The 22,404-nt window shown below is 37.5% G+C and overlaps 1 protein-coding gene across 2 annotated transcripts in view; it reads left to right on the plus strand.

Moving 5' to 3' along the window:
- The window catches only part of LOC121630003 (poly [ADP-ribose] polymerase tankyrase-1), a 77,012-nt gene that overhangs the window by 26,366 nt on the left and 28,242 nt on the right, over nucleotides 1-22,404 (plus strand). The window contains exons 1-4 of one of the 2 annotated variants that reach the window (XM_041970021.1): nucleotides 4,959-5,183; nucleotides 5,379-5,415; nucleotides 8,104-8,179; nucleotides 22,259-22,353. In XM_041970021.1, the coding sequence (XP_041825955.1) occupies nucleotides 5,078-5,183; nucleotides 5,379-5,415; nucleotides 8,104-8,179; nucleotides 22,259-22,353 (314 nt within the window). In that variant the 5' untranslated portion in view covers nucleotides 4,959-5,077. Of the gene's footprint in view, nucleotides 1-4,958; nucleotides 5,184-5,378; nucleotides 5,416-8,103; nucleotides 8,180-22,258; nucleotides 22,354-22,404 lie in introns of those variants that run through there. The other variant, XM_041970020.1, reaches the window with a different exon arrangement.

Below are 22,404 nucleotides of genomic sequence, written 5' to 3' on the forward strand. Positions count from 1 at the left end.
CATTATGTGAAGCAATGAATCACAGTGTAAGGGGTGAATGTTTATGAAATACTCCACGCCTGCCAGCAAAGTGCACAGACAACATCTTTTACAAATTCCTGTTCACTGGCCGTTTATTTTCCCCGCTTTGATGGGTCTCATTGCGCACAGATCCACTTCAAACCTCAGCAGTTGCGACCTTGCAGTTGCTATAAGTGGATCGGTCAAGTCCTGACTCAAAGCTGCTTGTTGTATAACAGCAGATAAACTGCTTCTGTGCTAAATGATATTTGATTTAAACACACACAAACAGACAAGCAGACAGCTGGGCACTGAGGCGACTCATGGCCTAGTCAGCATCAGTCAGCATCATCTGCTCTCTCACAGTTACTTAGTATACACAGTATACAGAGTCCTTGCTGCATGGATAATATATCTATAGGATTGTTGCACTCACCTATGCACCATTCTGGAGTTCATGCACAGTTGTTACTATAAATACACACACACATGCAAGCACACAGTTTAAATTCATATAATTTTCGCTGGTGTCTACAGCTGACTGTTGAAGGAGTGACACGCATGCACACACATAATATCATCATTCAGGAGGCAGCTGGCCTGTCCTGAGTTTTAATATGTCCTTGTCTCCTCTGTTTGAAGTCAGCAGGATTGTCAGCATCACAAACACTCAAACAAACTCAGAAATGCATTCATACACACTCGAACATGTTAATTTTTCTCTGTGTAGATGCAGCCAGACATTCAGCTAGCATGTGAATTGATGCAATTTGTATTAGCAAACAACATGCTTAGAGTTTAGCTTACCATGGCTCTTTATTTCCTTGTATGACACACTGATTTATAAGACTAGTCTGCTCACATCCTTTTTTTTTTGTGATTGTGGTAGCACATTATTTTCTTCTAGCAACATATATACATAATAAATGTTTTTTTTTTCAGCTCACTGATGTAGCAAGAATTGTGTCTTTGGTGACTCCTAGTGGTTATATTAATATATATATATATATATATATATATATATATATATATAACCACTGATAAACACTGGTTGTATAGTGATATCAAAAGAAAGCAAAGTTCTGTTAATCAGATATAATTTTTTGCATTATTTTTACACCTTTTATTACTGTAAGGATCAACTAGTGAATAACTAAAACAGGAACTAAAAATAAGTGAAAAAAACGAGTTTTTTTTTTTTTTTTTTTGTGCTAGCGATGGTGGCTATCTCAGTGGCAAAATATGTGAAACACTCAGATTAGCAAAGCATTTGAATGTGAAATTAATCTGGTGTTTTCTATCACTGGGATGACACTTGAGTGTGAGTGGACCTTCTGCTGCAAAAAGGGATCTAACCTGTTTGTGGAAATGTACATTAGTGCAAACAAAGACATCGCTAAGAACCCATGAAAAAGAGTTTATGATGCCAGACTGGAAAAAAGTTACAAAGTCAACAATAAGTGGGTTTGGATTCCACCAATACACTATCAGATGCAGTTGGCATGCTCTAATGGCAAACTGAATGTAGGATGGACATCTTTTAAACTATCTTACCCTCTTTTAACAGCTGTAGAAATACTAGAGTAATAGAGTAATTTGCTTGTAGTGTAGCTATATATACAGCAGGCTCTGTATATATTTGCTGAAAGTTGAATAAATCCCTCCTTGGCTCAAAGTTTTCTGACAGGATGCAAAATCCAAAAATTTTCATCAGGCACAGTGGTTAAGTGATTAATAGATAAACTTTACTGAGATCCACTTAGTCTTTGTGTAGTATACTGAAGATCATTGCGCCTCTAAGAAGCAGCAGTGAGAGTTTGCTGCATGGAGATTTCACTTCATTTGTTCTTATTGCAACACGACGTCTACTCCTTTTAAATGTTTGCCTTACATACATTTTTTTCTTGCTCTAAAATATCTGCAATGAAAGACAAGCTAAGCTTGTAGACAGGGTGAGCTTTGCCACTCCACCTATACAGTTTGTTTAGTCTCTGAAACCTTAAACTTTAACTAGAACAACATTTTCATCAGTAAGAAAGACAGACTACAGAGACTGGATCCATATGTAGACCCAGACTCAAACTGGTGGGCAGTCCCAATATCTGATTCTTAAATTAAGTCAGTATCATAACTCAATACCCATATTGTTTCTCTTGTAACATAGTTGTACATTTATGAATTTATGAGAGAAATCTTAATTTGTCAGGGGAGTCAAACTTATTAATGAAGAAATTTGATGACCAATGAAACTTAAAGTTAAATCTTGATTAGTTTTTCAGTCTGTGGTGATAACTCTGTCAGAGATGGAGTCCAGTAAAAGGTGGATGTAAGCTAGATGAGATGATTCTCACTAAGCATCACTAATAATGACGATGAAAGTGTCACTACCCGGTTTAAAATGGAAAACTGAGTCTGTCTCGGCATGCAGATTGCTTTAGACTTTAATTTAGCATCCTGATTCCCATTGATGGTGTCTGTTTTCTTGGTATTTGTTTTCCTGTTGCTCTGCTTATCTCTGTCCCTCTCCATCTTTCCTTTCTTCATTCCTTTCACAGTTCGACCCTCGCCACTCTAGCACCAATTATTCTGTGTCAAATCCATGCACGTCAGTTTCCAGATCCCTAATCATCCCTTCTCTCTTTCATCTACAAATCCTTTGTTCCTCCCTCCTCCCCATTTTCCCTTCCCTGTAACCTATCTTCTTTGCTCCTCACCCGACCCCACCCCTCCGTCTGCCTGGTGTACAAAGAGCCCATCCTCCTCGTCCTTTTTCCATTTATTTGTATCACAGTCACCTCTCCTTTTTCTTTGACTCTTTTTTCTTCTATATTCCATTTTAATAACTCTCTATCAGCCATGAGACAAACTTTGTTGTGTAAATATGCTGATATATCAATGCTGTGTTTGCTTGTAAACAAAGGTTGAGAAGGTGTTTCTACGAGGCCAGACCCAGTCATACTGCTTTCTTGTAGAAAATGTTGTTATTTACGTTCTGTACTGTGGCTCCTCTGGATTATTTATTTTGAACTTAACAATATCAAGTGTGTCCATGATTTATTTTTATTTAACTGAATAAATCACATTGCTAACAAGGTGATACTATAGGTCAGTTATAAGGCTGCAAAAGATCAGTAATGTTGGCCTAATGATAAAGAAACAACATATCTTAATGTTCAATTTTTTGCTGCTTTAAGTTTCTTCAGAAAACTATACAAAAAGAATTTCTGGAACTTTTTAAAGAGGTGAATCCCAATAAATGTTGGTGTAGGTTGGGATCACTTTCAATAAAATTGTTAAATGGACCATTGGACATGAAAGAGGATACTATCCGTGCCTTTGTTAAGAATAGGCTTAGTCAAGCATAGTGCAAATATTTATTATTTGCATAAAGCCACATTTCTAAGCTCTTAACATCACCAGCCCTTGCAGACTGTATACCAAGGCCACTGCAAGTAATCTACATTGTTCTCAATATTTTTTTTGATGTGCTGTTGCTGTGAATATCACATTAATAGTTAAACTGATTTGTTGGTGTGATCATGTTCCAATACAACTGCACCACCATCTTTTCTACAGTAGTGATTAAAACATTAAAAACAGTTTAATACATCGAAGATGATAAGAATCTACATGGATAGTGCATGTTGGAGCTGCAAAACAAAATAAAAAGATTTGTGGAGGAGTGGGTCTATGCAGTCACCTTAGCAAACAGAACAAAAGTCTGGGGGTGTCCACCAAAGATCCCTTCTAGACAATCCTCTGAAGATTTCATGCATGGCCAAGTATTAAACACACTCATCCCGGAACACTTTCAAACAGGCAGCTCACTGAGCTATACACTCTTTCTAAGGGAAATCTAACATATGTGTGTTTTATCCTTTCACTAGATGATGTGGAAATCAGTATTTTGATACTTATCTGCTAAAAACTTTTATGTATGTACAGAACATGCATCTAATAATGCTCAGAAAAGAGTGTTTACCTATGGGTGGTGACAAAGGACAAAGTCACAGTGTAAGACGTTAGAGATGGCATAAAAGAACCATAACAACACAGTGGAGAGAAATGACCTGTGATTGTTTTCTCATCCTTTTATGATTGAGCAGTCTGGTCTTTGGTGAAGCTATTTAAATGCTGTTGCTGATCAAAGCTAAAGGCCTTAGTTCATTGATTTTTCTGTTTTTTCTGTTGTGTTTGTAAACCTGTAACCGTATGTTTATTAAAATGGAGCATTAAGGACATTTCTGCAATCTAGCCTATTCATTCTTTATTCATTCTTTCTAACCATGTAGAAACTCTTGCAATGTCAGATTAAATATACAGCTTATTAGTTACATTTCTCCTTTATTCTCAATGGATGGCTCACAGCTCATATATTAGATTTACATAACCATTTATCAAGCACAAATAACAAGATGTGTTTGGTTATTCAAACAAGAAATGCTTACTCTTTGCTGTTTAAAAAGATATACATATATATTATTATATTATTTAATCTAATTAACAGTTGATTAAAGAAATGATTAACAGATGTTTGCAATGATTTAAGTCAACAGTTGATCTTTAAGTGTTTTTTTAATCATAAAAACTGATTATTAAATGGTGCAATCCGAAAGGAAGACCCACTTATCTGTCGATGCAAACCAATAATTTCTTTAATAAACAGATGTGTCCAGTAGTTTTACATATTTAATGGCTGTCTGTATGGGGCTTGTGTTTCCTCCACACATGTCTGTGTCCAAGGCAGAAGAGACACATATGGGAAGGTGGGTTTGTTGTGACTGTAGTGGCAGGAAGGCAGAGCGAAGCGATGGAGCAGGAGCTGGAGAGAGGGTGAGGGAGATAGGGGGAGGGGTTTGTTTATTTCTGTTGTGGTTTTTTTAATGGTAACTGCGCCCCTTGAGCTCACAGAGGAACCAAAAAAAAAAAGAGAAAGCGCTCCACAGACATAGAGAAACTGGAGGGAGGGCAAGACGGGGACAGATGATGAGCAGGCGATGATGGGAAGCGGAATGAGAATCAGCCGACATGCCGAAGAGCTACGCGGCAAAGGAAGGAGGGATAGGTGGACGCATGGATGGATAGAGGCAGAGCGAGTGCCAGTCCGCTGCTCGTTGCCCAAACAATGAACGTGCTGTGGTCTCTGCCGGCAACACATCGTCACGGCAACCGTAGCCAGAGGGGTGCGCTCTGAGTGAGAATGGCAGAGAAAGGGAAGGAGGGGGGGTTAGATAGGAAGAAAGATGGTGTCTTCCCTGAGTAGACAGTGTGTGGATCTTTATGTGTCTGTTCTGTCTGCTTGATCATGTGTGTCTCTGTGTGGTTGATGTGTGTTAGTGACCACTTGTCTGACACCATGATCTTCTGTAACCATCTAGGTGAATACAAGAAGGATGAGCTGCTGGAGGCAGCAAGGTGAGTACACGACTATGCATGCCCTTTGTTTTCATTTTGTTTCTCTCTCCTCTCCTTTTTTCTAGTCTTGTTGTTTCTTCCCACTTTGTTACATCAATTTTTTCACCTCCTTGATCACTTGCTCCTCTTTGAATTATTCTCATCCTTCTCTTTTTTCCTGCTTTTCTTTTTTCCCTGTTTTTTCTCTTGTTTCCCTTCTTTTCTTCTCTTTTCTTATCTAGGTCTCCATCTTCCATTTAAAAAGCTCTACCTCATTCCTGTTTCCTTTCATATTCTCTTGTATTTTCATATTTATTTCTCTACTTTTTGCTTACAGTTTATCATTTTAATTTTTTTTCCCTTGAATGCGCACACACTTACACTCTCATCTCCCACACTAGTCAGGTTATTTCAGATCTAAAGAGCTCAGAACTTGTGGGCCAGTGACACTTGTGCATTTTTGAGGCATGTTATGGTTGCAGGCAGTGCATGTGGGCTGTCTGTGTGTTTCCGTCTCTTGCATGGAAGTGGAATAGCTCTCATTTTGGGATTGTGTGTGGGTGGCTGAGCGCTTGATGCCTGAGCTGTCCCCCTCCTCTCCCTTTTCCAAGCCCCACACACAAACACACACACACATACATGGAGAAGCAGCTGGCTTAGCATAGAAATACCCCGGTGTATTATGGGGTCAGTAGGCTGTTTAAGTATAAACTATGACCCCAGTGTGGTTGTCTCATAGCTGAGCCACTGACCAGCTTATCACTAATGTCATTCATTTAGCATAGCTTAGGGATATAGTTTTTTGTATGTTTTTTTTTTCTTTAGACAGGTTGTTTAAGATTAGTTGAATAATAAGCACATACAGCACTATACATGCCATGGGTAGGAATACAGTAACTTATATCAGTGCTGAGTTAATACATGTGACTTTCAGTAGTTAAAAAGAAAGATGTTTAACTGCTTCATAAAGAGAAGACAGTTTTGTTAGGCTTCTCTGTCATCAAAAGAATTTTTAAAAAATCCTTTATGATCCTAATTTATAATCTTTTTCGTTTTATTTTAAGGGTCTACTATACTGTATAAAAAAAGGAAAATGAAAACTTAATTTCTAGTATAGCGTTCACGTCTGCTCCACCTCTTGTTACCTTCTGTCGAAAATGTTTAGTTTTAGCTCTGGTCTCTTCAAGGACCTCTTCACTCTGATTGAGCAAAACATCTGTTCATTCTATGTTTAAATTGTGCCAAATTAACCACAAAGAAAAAATTATAAAAAATTAGTTACAGGTAGTTAATCACTGCTGGGAAATTTTTTTTATTTATTATTATTTTTTTTTAAAGAATTCAAATATCAAGTTTTGCTGTCTGAGGCTTTTTCACAAATTTTTAACTAATTAATTGGTAATTTGAACCTAGACCTGCAGAATTGTTTTTTTTTTTTTATGGTTTTATAGCTGATCAGTAGAAGGATATGTAGGATATGTAAGGATGCTAACAAGTATGGTTGTCATGTTTTCCAAAAGTTGGAACACTTTTTAAATAAACCCTTTTTTAACTGGCCCTTTTCACATATCAGTTGCACTTTATCAGCGCAAAAATTATAAAGTGGCCTAGTAGCAACGCTGACATTTGTCGATCGAGAAAATGATGACAACATAAAAAAAAAGTGTGATGCAAACAGGGTGCGGTGACAAATCACCATATATAACATACACGTGTACTGATACGAAATATTTGAGGATTGAGATGGTTTCAACCCTTGTCTACAACAGGTGAGATGCTTTAAATGCTGCCCCACAAAACCTCAACAAGTTCAGATGTAAAGAGGTTGGAAGAATGAACATCTTTTATACCTTCAAATCAGTGACTCACAGCTTAAATGAATTTAAGCTTTAAGAAACAAGTCAGACATGAGAAGCAGGTGAGCTGCTACCTCAGTCAGGAGCAAGACGATACAGTCGAGATGTACAAACATTAGGCATAAGGTGCTGGCTGTACATTCCACTTTATCTTCAACAGGCTTGAGGATGTTATCAAACTTAGCAAAATCCCTAAAAGTTCCCTCAGATGCTAAAATATTAAAGGATGAATACAATATTTTGACTGAAAACAGGAAGAATTCTGTACATAAAGGTGGGAAAAGAGGGAGATTGGGGTAAATTCTGGCCAGCGAAAGTGCAGTAGGAATAGTAAGATGGAGAAGAATAGCAGCAAGTGAGAGGAAGGAGAGCTCAAACTTGGAAGGAGAGAAACTAAATGCCTTTTTTTTTATTATTATAGAAAGAGAAAGTCTAGAAACCAAAGAGGTCCAACCAAAAAGGAGAGAGGGAAGACAAGGGACATAGAAGAATAGGACAATAGTCCTTTTAAAACCCTCTGACAGCTTCTTCCTTTACGGCTGTCAGAGGAATGATAGTTTGATTAGCTGTTGCTTTGGCAACACTTCCTGGTGTCCGTCTAATGTGTGGGCAGTGAGCTTTAGAACCAGGAAACATATCACCAAAACAAACAAAAATTTAACTTCTTTATAGCCAGGCCAAGGGACCAGTTGCAGCCAGGTTTAGGAGAAAGCATATATTCACACATCAGATTTTTTGGAATGGAATTTTGTAGCTTTTTTTCTTCAGTGTCAGTCTTCATAACACATTTCCCCCCTAATTCTCTCGCTTTTGCATCCTAACTGCGTGTGTGTTGATGTGTTCATATTTGTAGGAGTGGAAACGAAGAGAAACTAATGGCCTTGCTTACGCCGCTCAACGTCAACTGTCATGCAAGCGACGGCCGCAAGGTAAGACCAAAGCATGCACACAAGGACAATAAAGCAGTAACAAACTCATAATTGGTATTGTGTTTATGACTACATCTTGGGAAGACTATTAAAGGTACAAAACCAACCAACCAAGTAGTTTTATTTATTTATTTTTTCCAACAAAAAAATGGAAACTGATGGCACTGTCAGCTGCACACAAACCAAGTACTCACCAGAAGGCATTTGTCAGCCTTTCTAAGCTGTCTGTCAATAAAATGAATAGACAGACACACAAAGCCTTCACTGAATAAGTTTGCACTGGTGCTGAACAATAATGATGGATTGCGAATCACAAAACCCTGTTAGACAAATGTAAATACCACTGGCAAATAATACATTTGGATTTTTTTTTTCCTGTGGAATATAGATGTTCCAATATACTAGACCTCATTTGCATACTTGTATTGCTGCTCTGATTGGCATGTCATAAATTCTTCACTGTAATTCCTTTGAAATAGTGTGCTGAGCACATTGTATTTATATATATTTGGAAATATTTATAGATTGTTGGTTTACATTGCAAATTACACAATTACTGTTTTCTGGTTTATTGTTGTAAATTGTGTTATTGTGGGGTTCCACTGTAACCCAAGTTATCTATGGAAGCATTTACACAAAACTGTGTTTTTACAGACATTTGTCAGTGGATTACGTTTGCATAAGTGAATTATTTAGGCTTTTGAAACCACTTGCAGACATAATGAAGACAAACAACCACCTGCCCGTGAGACAATGCAGTCATTGAAGGGTGACCTGCAGAGTATGTGAGATGAATTAATACATTCATCCAATTACAGACATTTTAAAGGCTACATGTTATTTCCTTTTTCACAGGCTGGCATAATTTTAGCACCAGAGATAGTATAACAGTACTATTCTTTACAGCTCCTTTCACAGCAGCTGTGTTTAGAGCATGACGTGAGCCACTTATTCTCCACTTCAACACTGTCTTCCACAGGGTGTTTTCTTTATTTGAGATTTGTAGAACAACTGTATGTGACCAGGCAAATGCAAGTTTGTTTCCATTTATTACCATGTGATAGTTTAAAAATATTATAATGTGGTTTTCTGCTTCTGGGTATCTATTAGGGGACAGAAGACACGTATCAGATTGTGTTCAACAGGATTTTAAGCAAAGTTTATACCATAAATTGAAGCAAAATGTCTCAGAAACTGTATGTGACAAATATGTCACATCAGGCTGTTATGGGTTAAAGCTCTTTTTTTATTCTTTTAAAAAATTTAAACTATTTAATTGCTGAAAAGAGTTGGCTGTTAAACAAAAAATAAGAGCAGAAGAGTTTCAACTGCACAATTCTGAGATACAGTAAATGCACCATGATTTGAAGTTATAGGTAGAGATGACAATAAGGAGGATGTATTGTGACATAACACTACCTTGCAAATCTGAACCACTCTTTGCCTAAGTCTAAAAATATCTGACAAAGTGCTAGGGTTGTGTTTTTTTCTCAAGCTGGTGCAGACTTTAGATACCCAAATATTTCCTCTCAGGCAAAGAGTACCCCTCTTTCCTATAATGAAACACTTTTTATGAGTTAGAGAGTCAGGGGAAGCTTGTAATGAGAGTTTAACAGTCACATGAGGTTTCAATAGCAAGTTAAATCTGGTATCATTAAAGGGTTGAGGGACCCCTGAGACACACCGGGCCCCTGATAACATCAGCTCTATTGCTTTCACCAGAACTGATCACAGCTACTCTAGACAGTTCGATTGTGACTCCACCAGATGCCTTGCAATGTTTTTCAGAGGCAGCCCTCTGCCTTGCTCTGCTCTGCTTTGCTAAAAATACATGGGAATTTTATTTTTGAAGGCCACAAAAAGCAGCACAAAGTAGATCCACCCAGCTGGAAATGATGAACTGGAATGGCTCGAACTGATGATAAACTTGGTCAAAACAAAGAAAATAATTGGAAAAAAGTCCAAATTCATTTAAAACCAAATTGGCAACTTAGTATAATCGGGTGGAAGAGAAGGTCTGCCTCTGAATTGCTACTGGTGAACTATGAAGCAACTCGGAGTGCTTCCTTTGGCCTTTTCTGGAAGAATCCAGAGGTGGCACTTATGTATGGTAATACAAGGCTCGCTAAACAAAAAGCCAGGTATAGCAGAAAGTACACTCAACTGCAGAGAAAAGCTCTACATTATTATTCTGTGATGCCAACTTCCCGCCATTCGTCTGCAGGGATCCTTCAGCGTCATGTTCAGCTCCGCTGCACTAAAGCAGCACGTCTGGCTTATGACTGATTAGTCCCCTGGATGAATAACTTGAAGTAAAAACAGGCTACTCTCTAGTTTTGTATTTTCTAGCTTTAGTTGAAGTAGTCCCTGTGGTCCTCCACATCACTGTTTTCCAACCTAACAGAAATACAAATCGCTGAAGATTTGTTTTTCTTTTGAGAGCGAAGCAACATGGAAGTTCCACTTGGCAGTGGTGATTATCCAAACAGTTCTGGGGTCTTCTGTGAGTTCTCGTGGGTGTCTCCTGGGTTAAATTGTAAAGAGTTATTCTTCTGCCGCTGAAATAGCACTTTGAGATCATCAGAAACTTAAACCTAACAGGTTAACGTCACCTGGTATTTCAAACAAGCAAGTTTCTAGAATTATCATTTATTGGTCACAGAAGGAGAGCTAATTTTTTATTAGTTGCTATGACAACTGCAGGGACAGCGAGGAGCCAAAAGGAGCGTTTTAACTACGACTCTTGGTTACAGTTATCTAAATGCCACCTCAGGTTTGAAGAGGCTTTTTTTTCCCCACCAATTATGGGTACTTCAGTGTTGTTAATAATGCTCAGCTCCATGGTATCATTCCCACATCCAGCTGTGAGGAAGCATTACCGAGTCCCTGTCCGTGTAACTGACCCGCTAGGGTTGTGATACCCCAAGGGAAAAAAGTGTATTTTGAAATTGGAGATCCAAGAGACACAAGGAAGAAATCATTTGACAATTCTAAAATTCCAGGGACCATGAGCGGATTAATGCAGCCACATCCAGGGAATAAAATTGGTGCTCGGACAGATATTGAAATGACCTCTCCTGCACAGTCTTCATTTGTGCTGCTCTTTAATTGCCCAGACTGAGAGCAATCATGCAGAGTGCATGTGATAAATTTTCCTGCCACTTCAGTTTTATGCTTGTTATCCTTTGGGGAGTTACTTCTTATATATCCTGCAGAGGCACTTACAGAAATTATTATGTTAATACTAAGTATCCATACAAGGTTAAGTATAAGTGCTGAATGATAAGACTTTGAAGTTTAAAATAGGTGTAGTTGGTATACATAGGCACAAAAATGACAAGAATCAACATGCAAATAGTTAATATGTTTACAGTAACAAAGTTTAATACAATAACAACCTGAAATAAATAAGAGTGTACAAATCAGCGCTAATATATATGCACTGGCCACTTAATTAGGTAGGGTTGGCTTAATTGCTTGTTAACACAAAGAGCTAATCAGCCAATCACATGGCAGCAACTCAATGGATTTAGACCTGTAGACATGTTCAAGACAGCTTGCTAAAGTTTAAACTGAGCGTCAAGCTGAGGAAGAAGGGGCATTTAAGTGACTTTGTGTGTGGTAAGGTTTGTTGGTGTCAGATGGGTTGGTCTGGTTGTTTCAGAAACTGCTGATCTACTGGGATTTTCCACACAGAACCCCTTCTAGGGTTTACAGAGAAGAAACAAAGAGGAAAATATCCAGTAAGCAGCAATTGCTGGGATGAAGATGCCTTGTTGATCTCAGAGAAGAATGGACAGATTGTTTTGTAATGATAGAAAGTAATTAAAATATCCACTGGTTCCAACCAGGTATGCAAAAAAACCCCTTTGAATGCTCTGGTGTCCCTCGAAATTAAGACCAGCCTGAACAAAGTGCTGAACAACAAAAAAAAGTCAAATTAATAAAACATTGCCTGGTCTGATGAGTCTCCATTTCAGCTATGTTATTCAAATGGAAGGGTGAAAATTTGATGTAAACAACATGAAAGCATGAATCCCTTCTAGCAAGATGGTTCAGCCTGGTTGTGGTGGTGTAACGGTGTGGGGGATATTTCCCTAGCACACTTTGGGCCCCTTTGTACCAAGTGAGCGTCATTTAAACAGCACAGCCTGCTTGAGTATTTTTGCTGATGTACCATCTTCTAATGACTACTTCCAGCAGGATAATGCATCGTGCCTGGTATCTTGAACATTACAATGAGTTCACTGTACTAGGGCTGCAACTAATGACTATTCTGATAGTCGATTAGTTATCGACTATTAAAACGACTAGTCGACCAATCAAATTATGTATCTCATAATTATTAAATGGCTCTTATTTCACTTTCAGCTTTGAAATCTTGCATGAGGTTATGTCCGACGTGCCTCCTATTTAAATGTTCGAGCATTGCAGACATTCTTCTGTGGTATGCAAGGTCCGCTTTACAAATCTCATACATATTTAATTTATTTTATAAGTTTAACTCGAAGTTATCCCAGACTTTTGATGTCTTCAGCCGCCGTTTTGTTCACTGGTCGGTCGCCATATTTTTCCCCTGGCGGACTTTATTGTGCAGTGCAACTCAGCAGAGATAGAAACGATGTCTCGCTCTGGAGTTTTTTTTCTTTGGGTATGTACAACTCTCAGAGATAATTGTGTGATGCTATTATGTCAATATGGACCAAAATCTCAGAAAGATGTTCCCAACACATTGTTGAATCTATGCCATTAAGAATTTAGGCAGTTCTGAGGGCAAAAGAGGATTCAACACAATACTAGCAAGGTGGACCTGACAAAGTGGCCGGCAAGTGTGTTTTTCATGCAGGCATTTGCTTATGCTTTGGAACTTAAGCATTTCCCTTAAACATAAAGCCTCAAAACATTAAATTCATACAGATATTCAAACATTAACATCAATCAAGCCTTTACTTGCTTTTGTAATGCTTAACTAAATCGAATGAGTACATCTATCCTCATAAAGTGGCAGAGGCATTCGTTCATGTAAACAATCCATGCAGCCACACACACATTTATATGAGGACATCAGTGATAATCACAGGCAAAACAGAGCGTATCGGACTCCTAATGATTGATTATAATGATGCCACTCTTAAAATGAAACAACCCACTTCCCTCTCCTTTTATTGTATATCTTTTTTTTTGTGGCCCATCTCTCCCTGCTCAGCCACACATGCTCACACAAACACAAATCCAGAGCAAAAATGTTGTTTGCAGATGGCTCTTGGTGAAATTAAAAGCTCTGCTTGTACACCAAATGCATGACAGGAGAAGCAGAGAGGGAGAGCAAACAAGAAAGAGACGGAAAGTCTCCAAATTGTGGACATTTTTATTCTGACTGGATGATTAATTGCTTACCTGACATGCTGAAGATGTACTGCTCTAATACATCTGCTTCAAATTAATGGGCCATTATGAAGCTTCTGTAGAGCTTGATAGCAAGCTGATCCATTTGTTTCAATCAGGTGTGAGTAGGAAGGCATCTAGGATATGCTCAGAATATTTTCCATTCCTTATTCTGAGAAATGCTGGTCTGACTGACCCAGTTTTACTTATTTTTAATTGTTTGATAAATTAATAAACAGCCTGTTGGCTATTTACACGCTTTTCATATTTATATTTGTTTAAAATTTTTAAAATCATGCATCATTTTCATTCCACTTAACAATTATGTGCTACATTGTGTTGGTCTATCACATAAGATCTCAACAAAATTTATTCAAGTTTGTGATTCTAAGGTCACAAAATGTGAAAAAGTTCAAGTGGTATGAAGGCACTGTATCAGAGTAATCCATGTGAGTATATATGTAACTTTGAAGTCACTAAAAAATCTTGAGAAAATTCACCTTTAACATTCTAGAATAGTTCTTGAATTTGACTTTGTAAAAGGTGTAAGTAACCATTTAGAGGGTGTGCTGACTATAGCTTAGCCTTGATTTTTAACATACAGGAACCCTAAAATGCTAAAGAGACAGTAATGTCAATAGGAACATTGCTAATATAAGCAACTATTAAGGTTTGTCAAAAGTTTGGACATGCTTACCCATTAACTCCAGTGGGTAAGCATACCCTAACTTAAGTGGTAGTGCATTTTGGGTGGAAGGGATTTAAACTAAGCATTTCTGTGTGGAGTCTGCATGTTCTGCCCGTGCATGCATGGTTTTTCTCTGGGCACTGTGGCCTCCACAGACCAAAACCATGCATGTAAGATTATTTGGTCACCCTGAATTCTCCCTAAAGGCCCATTTTGGGCTCTACACAAAAGATGGAGCATTTGTCAGTCTTCTGTTTCATTTAAGTGCGTAATTTGGTCATTTTTGGGGCCCTTGTAGAAGTGTACCCTGACGGAGCAAACAGAGTAGGACAGGGTACTACATAGATATTTATGTTGCAATATTTATGGTGTACCCTGTCTCTCACCTAGTAGCTGCTGGAATAAGCTCCAGCACCCCATGACCCTGCATTGAAATAAGCAGGTATAGATACAGAATGGATGGATGGATGGATGGATGGATGGATGGATGGATGTATGGATGGATGGATGTATGAGGGGCCGTTTGAGACATTATTCAGAATGTACAGAATGTATGAGAGGTTTCAGTATAATGTGTGAATGACTTAAATTTCACATGTGTCTGTGAGAGGGTAATTCGGAATAATGTCTCACACGGCCCCTCATATGGATGGATGGACGGATGGATGGATATTTGATTTATTGTAGTATAAATATTTAAAAAATCATTGGCCATTCCTCGCATGTGCTCACAGTTTTTATTTAGATTACAATCCACACATCTACACATAGCTGCAGTGTGTTTGTTTCCTCTAGTTGGCAGTTATAACCCTTACAACTCATAAGGAATAATTGGGATGGTTAAGATCAGCCCAAACCTGGAGAAATGGAAAGGTTGAGCTTGCACAAACAAAAGTAGGGTCTGCTCCTTTTGTGAAAGTTAGGAAGGTGGAAGGATTTAGTTGTAGCATCTCAAACACAGGTGCATTGCTAAACATAAGAATAAGAAGAATAAGAAAACCTTTATTAGTCCTTGTGTGAAAATAAAAGGCCAGGAATATTCATGTTACATTTGAAGAGACAATAGTTTTTTTTTTGTTTTTTTTCATCATTCAGTGCACAATACAAGTCTAACTAAATCAAATCAATACAAGATATTCCTTCCAGAGCAATACAGTCAATGCACTTGAGTTGTGGGAACTACATAAATTTGTATGTGGTGATTGTAATGTATCTAGGTCTTATGTGATCTGCTCTTTTTCTTATAGCTTTATTTCTAAGCTTCTTATTGTTATTGCACTGCTCTATATTATAGCCTTTTTTGTATGTTTGTGTGTGTGCGTGCGTGTGTATACATACCCACACTCAGATGATTGAGGACCCATCAGAGTGGGTTATTATTAACACGCTGAGCTGAGAGTGTTATCAAGCCGCTGTTATTGTATCCTACCACTACTACCCACACACACGCACACTTCCTGTCCACCTCCTGCTTAGAAATTGAGATGCATTGTGTGTTTTATCTGCTTCTATGTGTTTGAAGAGAGGGTCTTGTTCTTTATTATTATTATTATTATTAATATTATTGTCTGATTGGTTTTTATTGTTTGTGTTAATTCCTGTGTGTTTGGTGGAATTTTTTCAAATTTGGATCTACTTTCTACCAGAATCTTCCAATCCTCACCCTCTCGTGCCCGGGCTGGCACAAACATCAAAGCTCCAAGCAACCAAGGACTAAGACAGACATGCACTAAAAGAGAGGAGAAAAGAAAATTGAAGCCTTGTTTAAACTTTAAATTCAATACTTGACTTATGAGAAACAAATTTGGAAACTTAGCGTTTTTATTAGTCCCAACATTTTGTGTTTTGTATTTTTTGTGTTTCCCTTTCTGCATTTCTCCTTAACTGACAAAATACATCTGTCTATTGGAGGCTTGAACAAAATTCTGAATTTAGATTGATTCCACCCCACAGGATGTTGAACTGAATTTGAACTGGAATTAAAGGAAGTGTAATTGAATTCTTCGTCATTCAGAGAAATTCATTCTTATCACATAAATGTGATACCTTTTTCTAACTCTGACCCAGTCTAAAGACTTCATGTTTTGGATAACAGTACTAGTAATTTTTTTGTTTGTTTTTTTATCATACACACAGTACACTACTGCATTCAAGGCAACTTTGCTTTCACATGATCTCTAGATACATGATTAAAACTTGCACAAGCAAATGAGAAACAGTGTGATTAGATGGTCATTGTCTTTCAAAGACAGTATGGTATAAGGTAATATATCACCTATTTCAGGTTTGCTGGTGACACAGCTGTAAAATCTGCCAACAAAATAAAAGCGAATATAAATATGTGCACTTACCTGGAGGTGGGGTTTGAAATTTGAGGTAGCCTTTATGGAACCAAAGACCGGAGCAGCAACGACAGATTGCTCTGCAGTTTCCATTTGTTGTGGGAATTGGCTCATCAAAATGAACAAGTGCAGATGTCCTTTTACTGTTACTTTGCATATTGCTGTAATTACAAAAAAAAAAGAAAAGTCCAAACCAGCTCTGGCTCTCAGTTAGCTCATTTCACAAGAGTGTAATTTAAACAAAATGTCCTAAATGTTTGGACAACCATTTTGAAAACTTTGATAGAGCAAGGCATTCTGGAAAATTAAGTGCTGTTGTATCATTTTCCACAATTTAAAAGTTATTACCATTTCAATTATCTGTTTTAAAGAGTATGTTTTTAATGTTGATTTATGGTGGTTAAAAAATAACTTTTACTATAAATAAGTATTGTGTACATAAAGTCCTCAGCATCATATATGTATGAAGTTTATGTTGCACTCATACGTAATATACACTGTAAAGCTTCTTTGTTAAATATACTTCAAATATGTATGATGAATTTCTTTTAATTTCACAGAATTCCAATTCTACCTCCTATAGTTCAACTTTGAATTGAAATTCTGCTTCCTGTATGCAATTTCAATTCAAATTCAAGAATTAAATTGGAAAATAAAATTGGAATCAAGGTGAAATTCTTAATTCAGTTCTGAATTTTGTACCAGCCTTGTTTATAGTTTACTTTATTGTATTTTGTAATTTTGGTCTTCAGAATTGACCCCCACAAGGGAGCTTTAGCAGACAGGATATATGTTTCCATTTCTATGGACAATTTGCTATTTGGAGCATTTTAAATTGCCATTTAGAAATTATTAGCTCAAGTTAAAATTTCTTTTCCTTAGAACACCTTTAAATAATAATAAAAAACAAAACAAAAATACTTTCAGTTTGTGAGCCAAAAAAAAACAGAATTGGGACCATGTCACATTATAACGTGATAAGTTTATTCTAAGAACATGAAAGAAAGTACCCTGTTCTGTACGTAGATGTTGTTGCGACCAATATTGGAGCAAAAACATTTTGGAAAATATTCTCATCAAGCAGAAACATTTCAGTTATTTTTGTCAGTATTAATTGTTCTACTCTGGTTTATTGTTGTACACACAGACATGTGGGATAGTTGTGAGCAACACGATGCGTCACCTGCCTGCGTGCAGTGAGACGTGTATGCGTGTGTCTGAGTTGCTATAGAGTGTGTGTGCTGCTTTTCGTTAATAACATGAACCAGGGATTACGCCTATGGCTGTCTTCTGAAAATAAAAATGAAAATTATAAAGGCTATATGCACCGCTGGGACTGGGAGAAATAAGCTACCGACACAAAGATGTAGTCCTGTCTGCTTTAAGGGTGCAGCTTCAACAATATCACAGTGTCCTCCAAGCGTCACCAAATCTCTCCAATGACGTACAACTTAATCCTATTTGGTGAATTAGGTATGTCTCCGGACGTAGCACAGTTTCCCCACACAACGACAAATATGGTTTATAGTCCACGTTTTCACCACAAAACGTATCGCGTCATAACGTGATACGTCACATTGTTATTATAAACTTATAATGTTATAATGTGATGTGGTCCCAATTTTTTTTTTTTTTCGATGGGGGGTGACAGTAGAAAAAGTCACTCTGTTGCTATCCCAGATATTTTAATCTGCCTCCTCAGACAAGCTGATAAATAAAATGATCAGTGGTTTTGATGGGCTTTATATCCCGTCTATGACAATTTTATAACTGCTCTTTGTAGTAAACAGGATGTAACAGTATATTCCTAAAATATATACATGTACTATGTTTGTGTTTGATGGAGATCAAGAGAGACACTTTCTGTCATTTCCAGGAATGTTATCCTGAAGTTACTTTTTGAAGATGCTGAGCTTTAAACCTTCCGTGAGCTCCTCGGAAAAGTCAGCAATTTTAGCTGGAAGGCAGAGATGATAGGGAGACAGGTGATGGCTTAGATATCAGCATGTGTGCTTGTGTGAGTCTTAGTGCATGAGGGTGCATGGAAAGCATAAGATGAGAGCACTAGCTGTAGGTTATTTATCTTCCAAGATGCTGGCTGGGCAGAGCTGTCAGCGGCTTTATACTGTGTGTGTGTGTGTGTGTGTCAGTCAGAGGAAAGCATACAGATTTGCTAATATGTTTATTGATCCAGTCATCTGACACTATTTATCTTGTTAGGGCACCCACCTACTGATGTGCAGCCATGACCTTAGCACTGATGTAGCTGAAATCTAGTTGAGCAGAAGATCAAGGAGTAATTCACCAACTTTTAAAGTCATAACATTACTGTTTGACTCAAAATGTTCTAGACAACCAACAGAAAGCAGAAACTGTCAGTGGAGGTCAAGTCACACGACTACTTTGCTGGTTTCTTCCACAGAAAGTGTATTAATAATAAAAAGATAGTAAATAAAAGCTAGAATACTCAGGACGATGCTGCTGCATGGATAAGAGGAAGCGCAGCAGGTCTGAAATCTCCAGGAAAAAATGAGGAATAGCATCAGACCTGCTCTCACATACGTTTTAAATGACACTAAACAAAATGCTCCAAATCCACCCACCCCTTCCTCAGTAGATCATTTCTCATTGCTATGGCAACTGCTGACAGCTAGCAGTCACTGTTGTCATAGCAACAGCTTGACATACTCGTAAAGAGAAAGAGAGAGGCGAATGTAAGGAACGTTATGGAAAAATGAAAACAAAAGAAGGAAGCACAGCAGCAGATTAAAAACACACTGCATGCTTTTGAGTGGTGTGTAGGATCAAAATATTTTTTAATACAAGTCTTCAGTGGGATGTTTATGCTTCTAACTGACCAGAGGCGCTAAATCCGATTCTTTTCAGAATGTGTTTTCAGCTACCGTTCAGGTGCACAGTGATCCTACTTTGGATGGGAATTTAAATCAACACCACAAAACACAGAAATGCTATCATGTCTGGAAGAAGGCGTTTTCCATCTTGTCTTGACCATGAGTGAAAGCTCTCCTCTCTCTTTCTGCCTCCTTCATTTTCTTCCCCCTTCATCTTCATCCCCTCCTCCACTTCTGCCGTCCACTTTACAGAAAAGCTTTTAGATGATTAATACTCAAGAGAGAAGGCTTATTGTATTATTATTGTTCAGTATCAGAATTCCACTTTAGGGTCTGATTGCAATGAAGTATTGTCTACAAGGCTTTATGCTGCAAGGGGAATATATCTTGCTGGGTGTCAGAGGACCTGATGAAAAGAAAAGTTTTTATATATATATATATATATATATATATATATATATATATACTGTATATATATATATATATATATATATATATATATATATATATATATATATATATATATATATATATACTGTATATATATATATATATGGGCTCACTTACATGTGCATGTGTACCTGTTTCGCAGTGTTGACAGATTGAAGAGGTGGAACTTAAACTAACCAAGTTGACCCTAGCAACAACATTGTGGTGATGCAACACTATAAATGCATGAGCGTGTTTGGGCAAACGAATGATTCACTAGTCGCTCATCACATAAAATGGCCTATTAATGCTTCCAACATTTTCTTCTATTAATTAAAATTCCCTACAGTCTTCAGTGACAAGTACATAGGCAGAGACACACACAGGAAGATGATGCATTTGAGAGGAGGATGATGACTAACTGTGTACCATGTTCTGCTTCTTCCAAACGCTGCTGTCACATCCTGTAAATAAGCGCGTACCATCTGTCCCCACAGCTCTGCCTCGCTGCTGCTGCTGCTGCTCCGATAAACTCTTAAGTGAGCAGGAGAGATCACCAAAGATAATCTGTTTTTTCTAAGACGCTCTCTGAAATTTAAAGGAGTATATGCAGGGGATTGTCTGGACATGGGAACATAAGCATTTCCTGCTTTGGTTTGTAAGGAGAATTCAGGAAATTACTTTTAGTGATTTATTTTGTTTCCCCCCCTTTTTTTTTTATTTGCCTTTGTGTAACAAAAATGTACTGGTGAGCAACTGATGTTAACTTGCACGATTAAGCAGTGTGAATGGATTACCAAATACCTGAATAAGCATTTAAAATGCAGATTTTTGACCATTGCTATGTTTGCAAACATTGTGGTGTATAAACATCACAGTAATATACATGACAAAGCTCAGACACAGGTAGCCTGTAATAGTTAAAAAAATTCTATTTTTTCTTTGTATAGTTAATTGAATGTGCTATCATACTTCCCAGAGAAAAAAAAAGAAAAAAAAAACATTAAAATTCAATCAAAACATGCTTGATTTAGTTGGAATTTAACTTAGATAACTGGACTGATTATTTACTTACTAAGAAGTACCAGTTCTTCTGCTGTACTGAAGCTACCATCACCTTTGGCTTCTGTGCCAATTTTTTGTTTGACAACTATGCAGCTTAGTGTCTTTCTTCTACATTTTGTTGTCCTAGACATCACCAACTAACCGGCTTAAATAGAAGAAATCTTTCACCTTTTCATTTTAGCTGATACATTTCACAGCCTATCATGCAATTCTAACAGTACACTTTGTCCTTGCTGTTTATTCATACATACATCTGGTCAAAGGGTGTTGAAAGTTTAAGATTGCAACAAAGAAAACCTGAAAACACACCTACAGTGAAGCTCACATGTAAGTATTGTGTCAAGTTAGCTAGATCTTTTTACAGTTCATCCCATTGGGTAGTTTGCTTTACAAAGCATTGGTTAGCTGGCTTAGCATTATAATCCATATGCAATGCGAAAATAAACACAAAAACAGAGTTTCTTGGCATTGAATTTAAAAAAAATATTAACACGGATCAATGGTGGCATCAGTCTGTGGGGCTATTACAGAATATTTTTAAAGAAAGAATAAAAATGGACAGCCTGCCTCTTTTACTCTTGAATATTGACAGCCTGTTCTTACAGATTTTATTTTTTAGTTTTTAAAGGTAAACAATGATTGCTCAGCCTTCTGGAAATTTCTCATAGCTCTTATGTTTTTAAATGGCTAAATAATTTGGAGGATCTAGAGCCCAAATACCATGTGTGAAAGGGCAATACATTAAAAAATGTGACAGGAAGCTGCCTGAAATGCAGCACATCTTTATCAGCAGTGTATATGCAAATGTTTCATAATATTTGCCTATGGCATGCAGCTTTTTACTGTTTGCTTTACAGTGCATCCACTGCTGTGAAACAGTGTTTATACTACATAAGAGGAGCCTTCTTGCAGCTGTAGAAGTTCTCTTCAGCTCTGAGTATTGCTCCAGCTTTCAGTATGCACAGCCTTTGTTGGGAGCACTGCATGAGGAGGATAAAACAACTCATTTCTCTGTCATCTTAATGCATCTAGCTGCAGCTTTTCAGCAACATCATAGAAGAACTTAAGAGTCAGGTTTACTTCTCGTTACTGAAGAATAAGTCAGGGTAGAAAGACCCATTGCCCTGCAGAATCCTGTGTTTAAGACTGTAAGATCTATTAGCTCAGTAACAGTGAGTATATATTTTCTCAGTGCACCATCCAGGAAATATTATCATGAAATCTGGGTTGTATGCTGTTGGATATACCTCTGGGTTCTTTTTATTTTTTTCCCCATCTTATGATTTTCTTGCTTTTTTTTCTCTTTCTGTCTCTGCAGTCCACTCCACTCCACCTGGCAGCAGGATACAACAGAGTGAGAATAGTTCAGTTGTTGCTGCAGCATGGAGCTGATGTTCATGCCAAGGACAAGGGGTATGTAGAGCTAAAACAACGTGGGTTCAGATCATGACATGAGTTTGACTT

This window comes from Melanotaenia boesemani, chromosome 19 (genome assembly GCF_017639745.1).
Source record: "Melanotaenia boesemani isolate fMelBoe1 chromosome 19, fMelBoe1.pri, whole genome shotgun sequence".
Classification (NCBI taxonomy): Eukaryota; Metazoa; Chordata; class Actinopteri; order Atheriniformes; family Melanotaeniidae; genus Melanotaenia; species Melanotaenia boesemani.